Source organism: Suricata suricatta, chromosome 17, assembly GCF_006229205.1.
Source record: "Suricata suricatta isolate VVHF042 chromosome 17, meerkat_22Aug2017_6uvM2_HiC, whole genome shotgun sequence".
Taxonomy (NCBI): domain Eukaryota; kingdom Metazoa; phylum Chordata; class Mammalia; order Carnivora; family Herpestidae; genus Suricata; species Suricata suricatta.
In genome coordinates this window covers 37,923,170-37,932,969 of record NC_043716.1, presented here as the reverse complement: position 1 = coordinate 37,932,969, position 9,800 = coordinate 37,923,170, and the positions used below count along the sequence as shown (strand labels likewise).

Below are 9,800 nucleotides of genomic sequence, written 5' to 3'. Positions count from 1 at the left end.
GGAGCCATGAGCTGCCGCGTCCGGTGGTGCCGCCCTGACTGCCGCGTGGAGGACACCTGCCTGCCCCCCTGCTGTGTGGTGAGCTGCACTCCCCCCACCTGCTGCCAGCTGCACCACGCCCAGGCCTCCTGCTGCCGCCCATCCTACTGTGGACAGTCCTGCTGCCGCCCTGCCTGCTGCTGCTACTGCTGCCAGCCCAGCTGCTGCCAGCCCACCTGTTGCCAGTCCACCTGTTAAAAGCAAGGTTGCTGATTTTCAACTTGAAATTTCAACTTCCAAATCAATTGATGAGCCAATTATTTCCTCCACCACCCCTGGACCAGTAACAAATTCTTGAACTTTTATTTGTTTTCTGCTGTGGGGGCTACCAAATAATTGAGCCTCACAGATCTATCTGATTCCATCCAATTCTGGAAAGATTTTTATCTCCCCAGTAAAGTTGCCAAAGTACAAATTTGACTCAAGAAGTGGGAAAACCAATTTGCTTTCAGGACATATTTGAATCCATTCTTTGTGACTCTGCCACCGATGCCGCGGAAGAACCATCTGTCCTTCTCAGATACGTCCACCTCCTGTACTCCCCCATCCTGCAAACCGCACTTCTTATGAAAGGGGAATAATATACTAAGGTCTATTAAATTATATCTATTTGGTGCAACAAACATACCTCTTTTTCTTCATTGAGTTTGTTTGGGATGTGTATTTTGTAGACAGTCACTAAAGATCTTAATCTCTTTTTGATATCCCACACTGCTTTTCTTATACCATGCTAGGAAATCTGATCAGATCTACCAGAGGTTAATTCCATATAAAGATACGGCAAAGGCAGTTATATAGGGCCTCATAAAGTGGCACAAGCTCTATTTCCATATCCTGACTTCTCAAAGAGGTTTCACAACCAGAAGTCAGGAACTCTGAGTCCAAAGCCAGAATATGATGTATTTTTTTTCAAGTCTTTTAGAGGAATGCTCTTTCAGACAATCTTCAAACCATGGTAACATATGCTAATATATTACACTCTTCCATTCACATGTAGCCTTGCATAATAAAGCCAGAGAACCACATGGTGGGAAAGCCTCTCTAAGGAAATACACTTTTGGCCAGATGGAGAACTTTACTCTAATCCCCCCCCCCCACCCCAGTTTCTAAACTAAAAGTGAGGATAATAACATATCTACTTTGGTTTAAAATTTTCACTTAGAAATACACATATTTATTGTTCATACACACACACTGATATGTAATACACAATGAATATATACATAACATACAATGAATTTATACAAATTTAAACACAAGCATCAGGAAATGTTTTATAAATATGGGTAGTTTCTGGAAAAGGATCAGGATTAATTTGTGGTTTCTTAGAGTCAGAGCTGGAGGGAGCTGAGCATACTCTTTTTTTATTAAAAATATTACTTGGGCTAAGATTATAATACTTTATTCATTCAAGGATTAAAGAAAATCAAGAAATTTGAAAGCATAAATAAAGGATAAAATGTAAGCAAGGGATCAATTTCCCTGACATATCTTCTAGAGACTTGATCCAACCCAGAAGTTACCCTTGAATAACAGAATAGAAATGGAAACATGTTTTGTCCTTTTGGTCCCCCGATTTTAACTTCTGACCACTTTAATCACTACCTAAGAGCTCCTGCTGAGAAAAAAGTATAAAATAAATGACAAGTGAATTGGGTAAGATGCAAATTTGGCTGTTTATCATTACCATACACTGCCAATCACTCCTTCCTTCCTTCCTTTATTCGACAGCATTTTCTGAGTGCCTACATTCAAGACGGCACAGAAAGCACTTCATAAGATACAAAGGTGAATCAGAGATAGTAGATCATACCCTTATGGAATGAGTGAGCTGGTAAAGCAATTCCACAAGTTTAGCCCTGGAGGTGTCTAGAAGATCATCTCATTTTACAGATGAATAAACCAATGTTCAGAGGGATTAAAAAAATCACAGAATCACTTAATGGCAGAACCAGTTTGAGAAGCCTATTTAGTTTAATTAGCTTAATTTAGTTCTTAGTTAAGAGCTCAGTTCCCTATATCATGTGACCCACCCATAATCACCTAAAGCTGGATTCCTTTAAATTCTCTTTAGCTTAACAGTCTATGATTTTTTTAAATTCAAAATACAAACTAAAAACAACTGAGGATTTATCAATAGCATATGATTGAATAAAGTGTGGTATGATCATACACTGGAAAACTGCATAGCTATTTAAAAGAATGACTAATAGGTATGGTATAGGCCAAAAAATTAGATAACCTAGACAAAATGAATAAATTCCTAGTATCACATAACCTATCCAAACCAAATCATGAAGAAATAGAAAATCTGAACAGATCTATAACTAACAAGGATGCTGAATCAGTAATAAGAAAAAAACTCCCAACAAATAAAATCCCAGTACCAGAAGTTTCACTGTTGAATTCTACCAAACATTTAAAGAAAAGTTAAAACAAATCATCCTCTAACACTTCCAATAAATTAAATAGGAAGGAATACTTCCAAACTTAGTCTGTGAGGCCAGCATTATTCTGATACCAAAGCCAAAGACAAAACAAGAAGAGAAAACTAGAGACCAATATCATTGATGAATACTGATACAAGATACCTCAAATACTATCAAACAGAATTCAACAGTACATTAAAAGGATTATACACTAGGATCTAGTGGGATTTTATCCTAGAATGCAAGGATGGTTCAACATAAAAAAAAAAAGAAATCATGAATGTAATATACCACGTAACAGAATAAAGGGGGGAAATACATAGTTAATAGATGGAGAAAAAGAATTTGATGAAATTCAACACTCTTTCATAATAAAGAAAAACAAAAACACTCAACAAACTAGGAATAAAAGGAAAGAAACTGTCAGCCTAATAAAAAACATATATGAAAGCCCACACTAACAGAATACTTGGTGATAAAAGACTGAAAACTTTTCCTCTAAGATCAGGAAAAAGAGAAGGGTGCCCACTTTTACCTATTCTATTTATCATAGTACTAGAAGTCCTAGCTGGAGCAATTAGACAAGAAAAAGAAATAAAGGGCATCCAAAATAAGAAAAAAAAAAGTAAAATTGTCTCTACATGCAGATGACATGATATGATATATAGAAACCCATAAAATTTACCCACTTTACCCACAAAAAAAAACAATAACAAAAATGGTTAGAACTAATCAACAAATCCAGTAGAGTTGCAAGTTGCAGGATACAAAATCGATACACAAAATCAGTTGCATTTCTATATACTAACAACAATCTACCAGAAAGAGAAATTAAGAAAATAATCCCATTTACAACAGTATCAAAAACAATAAAATACTTAGGAATAAATTTAACCAAGGAGATGAAAGTCTGTGTAACAAATACTAGAAGTCACTGATGAATGAATTAAAGAAGACACAAGTAAATGGAAAGGTATTACATTCTTATGTATTAGGAGAATTAATAGTGTCAAAATGCCCATACTACTCAAAGCAATCTACAGATTCAATGCAATCCCTATCAAAATTCCAATGGTATTTTTCACAGAAAGAGAAAAAAAGATCCTAAAATCTATATAGAAGCACCTAAGACTCAGAATAGCCAAATCAATCTTGGGAAAGAAGAACAAAGCTGGAGAAATCATACATCCTGGTTTCAAACTATATTACAAAGCTATAGTAATCAAAATAGCATGGCACTGGCATAAAGGCAGTCATATAAAAAGATGGAATATAAGACAGAGCCCAGAGAGAAACCTCTACATATATGGTCAAATAATTTTCAACAAGGGTATCAAGATCACTTAATGGGCAGGACAGTCTTTTCAAAACATGGTGCTTGGAAAATTGGATATCCACATGCAAAAGAATGAAGGTAGATCCTTACATTAGACATATACAAAAATTAACTGAAGATGGATAAAAAACCTAAAACTAGGAGCTAAAACTATAAAACTCTTACAAGAAAACACAGGGGAAAAGCTTCATGACATTGAATTTGACAATAATTTCTTGGATATGACACAAAAAACATATACAACAGAAGTATATTGATAAATAAATTGAACTACATCAAAATTAAAAACTTCTGTGCATCAAAGGAGCAATGAACAAAACAAAAATTCAATCTATAGAATGAAAGAAATATTTGCAAATCATATTCTAATAAGAAGCTAATATCTAGAATATGTGAAGAACTTCAACAACTCAAAAACAAAAATTGGGCAAGGACATGAATGGACATTTCTCCAAAGAATATATATAAATGGGGGCACCTGGATGGCTCAGTGGGTTAAGTGTCTGACTCTTGATTTTGGTTCAGGTCATGATCTCATGGTTTGTGAGTTTGAGCCCCATGTCAAGCTCTGCACTGACAGTGTGGAGCCTGCTTGGGATTCTCTTACTCTCTCCCTCCCTCTTCTTTGCTCCTCCCCCACTCATGAACACATGCACTCTCTCAAAATAACTAAACTTTAAAGAAAAAAAATAAAGTTAATCTTTAAAAAGAAAAGATATACAAATGTCCAGCAAGCATATGAAAAGATGTTCCATATCAATAATCATTATAAAAATGCAAATCAAAACCACAAAGACATACCATGTCATACTAAATAGAATGTCTACTCTCAAAAGACCCAAAAATGCTGGCAAGGATGTAGAGAAATTGGAACCCTTGTACATTGTTGGTGGAAATGTAAAATGGTGCAGCCACTATGGGAAACAGTATGGTAGGTATGCAAAAAAACTAAAAATAGAACTATCATGTGATCCAGCAATTCCACTTCTAGGTATATACCCAAAAGAACTAAGAGTAGTATCTTGAAAAGATATTTGTACATCCGTGTTCATGGCAACATCAATCACAATAGCCAAAAGAAGCAACCCAAAGTGTCCATTGATGGACAAATGGATAAACAAACTGTGGTGTATACATACAACAGAATATTATTTAGCCTTAAAAAGGAAACTCATTCTGATACATTTATAACATGGATTAATCATGAAGACACTATGCTAAGTGAAATAGCCATTCATTAAAAAGGCATACTGTATGATTCCAATTATATGACGCATCTAGGTTGGTCAAACTCATCAATACAAAAAGTGGAAAGGTGGTTATAAAGGCTTAGGGCGGAGAGAATGGAAAAGTTGTTCTTTAATGGATATACAGTTTTAGTTTTACAAGATAAAGAATTCTGGAGATTGTACCCCAATGTGAATGTTCTTCACACTAGTGAACTCTGCATTTAAAAATGATTAAGATGGTAAATTTTATGTGTATTTTACTACAATTAAAACTTTTTTTTAAAAAGTATGTACAGATCCCAACTTCTACTTTTTACCTATATTTTATTTATATATATGTGTATATATATATATACATATATACATATATATGTATATATGTATATATATGCTAGTTTATGTCTGCAAAAGCAGGAAGAAAGGTATCAAAGAACATATACCAAATTGTTAATATTGATTATTTCCGAGGTACTAGTTTTGGAGGGGATGGGTGTTTTGCAGAAAAGAGGAAAATTATTAATTTTATTTATATGCCTGTGTACTATTTGACTTGTTAAAAGGAGTATTCATTACTAGCATACATTTTTATTTAGTAGAGTCAGAAAACAATCTACCAGCAAAAGTCTGAAGAGTTCAGTTGGGAATATGTACATGATTGATGGAAAGCAAAAATATTGGTTAGACTTCTTAGTAGACTATAACTTGCACAAACAGATCCTAGAAAGGCATAGTGCTTTTGGATGTTGATTAATGTTTTGATGACACTAATGTCAGTCATTCCAAATCTGAAAATTTTTCTTTTATGAAGTCCTGATCCTTAATTTAGTGACCACCTAGGAAGAAAATGCTCCGTTTAGATAAACTGTCTAAAAGTTAAACAGGTATGACAAAGCAAGCCAGGGGTGACCCATGTCTAGTCTGTCATATGATTTACATAAAGAGGTGTTGCTCTGATTGGCTTCCATAAGCATTCACTTGATCCAGAGGGCAAAGAAGAAACATAATAGGACTTAATTGAATAATGACCAAAGCAGGCTATTGAAATGCTATTTATAACTTTCTAAACAACTCAGGTATCAGCCAATCAGAGACTGACTTTGCAAATGATATCAAGGAACAATGCTGAATGCTAGGGAAATATGCAACTCTAGGAGATATATAAAAGGCCAGAAGTAGAAGGTACAGACAAAACTCAAAAACTTCTCTTAGCAACTCAACTCTCAACCCAACTCCTGACACCATGGCCTGCTGCTCCACTAGCTTCTGTGGATTTCCCACCTGCTCCACCAGTGGCAACTGTGGCTCCAGCTGCTGTCAGCCCAGCTGCTGCCAGACCAGCTGCTGTCAGCCAACCTGCTCCCAGACCAGCTGCCAGCCAACCTGCTGCCAGACCAGCTGCTGCCAGCCCAGCTGTTGCCAGACCAGCTGCTGCGGGACCGGCTGTGGCCAGGGCAGTGGCTCTGGAGCCGGAGCCATGAGCTGCCGCGTCCGGTGGTGCCGCCCTGACTGCCGCGTGGAGGACACCTGCCTGCCCCCCTGCTGTGTGGTGAGCTGCACTCCCCCCACCTGCTGCCAGCTGCACCATGCCCAGGCCTCCTGCTGCCGCCCGTCCTACTGTGGACAGTCCTGCTGCCGCCCTGCCTGCTGCTGCTACTGCTGCCAGCCCAGCTGCTGCCAGCCCACCTGCTGCCAGTCCACCTGTTGAAAGCAAGGATGCTGATTAAGAATGAAAGGGGAAACTAAGCAAAGTGCTCTCATCTTTGAAGAAGTGCTCAGTTTTACTCCCACGCTAAGTACCATGATGTTTCTAAGCTGCTCAGAAATAATGAGTCTTAGACAGGACCCTCTGGATGTGCTGAATTAGCACACTGAAAATATGTCAGAGTATCTAGATATCCTGCCTTGCTTGAAAAGGCTCCAGGGTAGGGTATTTCTTCATTTCAGTGACATATCTGGTCTCCTCCCTATCTCTTGATCCCCACATATTTTTAGACCGGCTTTCTCCTTGAAGATCCCCTATTAATTCAAATAAAATGTTTAAATGTGTAAAGCAAACTGACTTATTTTCTTCCTTCTACCTCTAAGCTTGCCCTCTTTAGCTGGAATTCAAGAAGAGTGGATGTGCATTTTTAAATAACCCTAGAACATACACATAAGGTCTAAACCAGAAAGACTGAATACCAATTACACTATGCTTAAATCCATCATTAACAAAGTGCTCCATGCATTAAATAATCTTTACAGTTATTCAAATACTTAAATGTTCTAACCTATAATAATTAGGTTATTATATAATAATCAGATCTAAACCAGTAAAGCCACTTTGGGCTAAAATTTTTAGGTTGATCAAATCTATAGAATTTCTACCTAGATGAAGCTCTACCATTTTTTTTACATTTTTTTATGTTTTTACTTATTTTTGAGAGACAGAGACAGTGTGAGCAGGGAGGGTCAGAGAAAGAGAGGGAGACACAGAATCCAAAGCAGGCTCTAGGCTCTGAGCTAGCTGTCAGCACAGAGCCTGATGCAGGGCTCGAACCCACGAACCGTGAGATCATGACCTGAGCCAAAGCCAGATGCTTAACCAACTGAACCACCCAGGCGCCCGAGAAGCTCTACCATTTTAATCCCCTCCAGTTTATATACTAGATGTTCTCCTTCATGTGTACCTAATATCTAGAGATTATACTACTTACTATATAGATTTTAAGATATCTACTAGATACTATCTATTAGATACTATTTCTGAGAACATTTAGGCTTAATTCCTATGCCTTAGCCTATTACAGTTTTCCCACAGGTTTCCAAATTGCTCTCCAAGTTTCAACTCCCAAACTCACCTCCATTTACTGGAAATACATAGAAAGGGTATCTCTGACCTAAACAAGGATAGAACAAACCACCAGGGAGATATCCTGTGAGTTCTACCATCATCGTTTGTCAGATACATGTATTAGAAATCTCAAACATGTATACAGGCTGTACTTTGCAACCCAATTTGAAAGGTAGTCTTTTAGGAAGTTAAGACAAATCTAGAACCAAAAAAAATCTTTTACCATTTAATTATTTAATTCCTTATTATTTCAGTGCAATACAAAATACAATAGGACAAAATATAGGATACTTTAAGAAAAATATTTTCCAAGTTATTTATAAGCTCCCAGCACTTACCTCTGTCATTTAATTGGTAGCAATGAGAGATCAAACACAAGATTATGCATTTCAAGGAAGACTATCCTTCAAAACGTCATACTCCCAGATGTTTTTCTCTGAGACTTGGTTCAACTATTAAACGTAGAAAAATAGTCCAGCTCTTCCTAGTGTCTTTTGACAATAATGACTCTTCCATGAGAGGTACTACAGCTTGAAAGTTCTATTAAATCATTTATAAGTGGTACACGCATCTGTGAATCATGTCTTTTGCTCCACCCATTCAAAACCAGATTCAGTAAACATTTATTAAAGTCCTACCCAAGGCTAAGCACTCTGCTAGATATCTTTATATATACTATGTCACTTGATTCAAAATAAAAGATTTCTGGCCTAGAATATAGTTACACATTTTGAATTGATTGAAATCAAAGGAACTATAATAGTACCTTGACTTTATGTTGGAATAAATTAGTTGGAAGTTTTTTTAATGTTTATTTTGAGATTAAGAGACAGAGACAGAGACAGAGAGAGAGCATGCACACACAAGCCAGGGAGGGGCAGAGATAGAGAGAGAGGGAGAGAGAACCCCAAACAGGTTACAAACTGTCAGTGCAGAGCCCAACATAGGGCTTGATTTCACAAACTGTGAGATCATGACTTGAGTTGAAATCAAGAGTCGGATGTTTAACCAACTGAGCCACCCAGGAGCCCCAGTAGGAAGCTTGAATTATACACAACCAAAGGATACTCTTTTCAGTTCAGTGGATGTTCTGATATCCTAAATGCAAGAGAATTCAGTCTATATAGTCAGAAGAAAAAATAATAGTTAAAACAAAGAGTACAATTATCATTAGAGACATGGACAAATGTCACGTGGAATAACCACCTCTACAAAAATGAGGGCGTTGGCATGGGCTAAAATGGAATGACTCTTTGAACATGGAAAACCACAAATGTATTCCAAAGAGTGAAGGACCAACATGAGCAGTCCAAATGAAACTATAAAACAAACTAATTTCTAAACTGCTGCTCATAATGGGTCATAAGTATTTCAGTGTAAGCCAATCAGAGGTCCAATGAGGAACAAATTTAAAACAAAAACAAGGAAGATATGTTAAGAATTTTATAAATAGAAGCAAGCTCAGATATATAAAAGGCCTGACATAGACCTTACCACCAAAACACCTCTAAGCAACCCAACTCTCAGCCCAACTCCTGACACCATGGCCTGCTGCTCCACTAGCTTCTGTGGATTTCCCACCTGCTCCACCAGTGGCAACTGTGGCTCCAGCTGCTGCCAGCCAACCTGCTGCCAGTCCAGCTGCTGCCAACCCAGCTGTAGCCAGACCAGCTGCCAGCCAACCTGCTGCCAGACCAGCTGCTGCCAGCCCAGCTGTTCCCAGACCAGCTGCTGTGGGACCGGCTGTGGCCAGGGCAGTGGCTCTGGAGCCGGAGCCATGAGCTGCCGCGTCCGGTGGTGCCGCCCTGACTGCCGCGTGGAGGACACCTGCCTGCCCCCCTGCTGTGTGGTGAGCTGCACTCCCCCCACCTGCTGCCAGCTGCACCACGCCCAGGCCTCCTGCTGCCGCCCATCCTACTGTGGACAGTCCTGCT

At 38.2% G+C, this 9,800-nt stretch overlaps 3 protein-coding genes across 4 annotated transcripts in view; all 3 read left to right on the top strand.

The window, feature by feature from the left end:
• Window positions 1–237, top strand: part of LOC115281615 (keratin-associated protein 9-3-like) — a 698-nt gene extending 461 nt beyond the window's left edge. The window contains exon 2 of the mRNA XM_029927029.1: window positions 1–237. This exon is cut by the window's left edge and continues 16 nt beyond it. Coding sequence (XP_029782889.1) covers window positions 1–237 — 237 coding nt within the window.
• A 6,036-nt stretch (window positions 238–6,273) lies between these two features.
• Window positions 6,274–6,738, top strand: LOC115282541 (keratin-associated protein 9-3-like). The gene has a single exon (XM_029928618.1). The coding sequence runs from the start codon at window positions 6,274–6,276 to the stop codon at window positions 6,736–6,738; it is 465 nt and encodes a 154-aa protein (XP_029784478.1).
• A 2,671-nt stretch (window positions 6,739–9,409) lies between these two features.
• LOC115282542 (keratin-associated protein 1-3-like) overlaps window positions 9,410–9,800 on the top strand; it is a 698-nt gene continuing 307 nt past the window's right edge. The window contains exon 1 of one of the 2 annotated variants that reach the window (XM_029928619.1): window positions 9,410–9,639. In XM_029928619.1, coding sequence (XP_029784479.1) covers window positions 9,410–9,639 — 230 coding nt within the window. Of the gene's footprint in view, window positions 9,761–9,800 lie in introns of both variants that reach the window. The other variant, XM_029928620.1, reaches the window with a different exon arrangement.

What these genes read in the sequence shown, in the direction of transcription:
- LOC115282541 (XM_029928618.1), top strand. Translation starts at nt 6,274, where the DNA reads ATGGCCTGCTGCTCCACTAGCTTCTGTGGATTTCCCACCTGCTCCACC.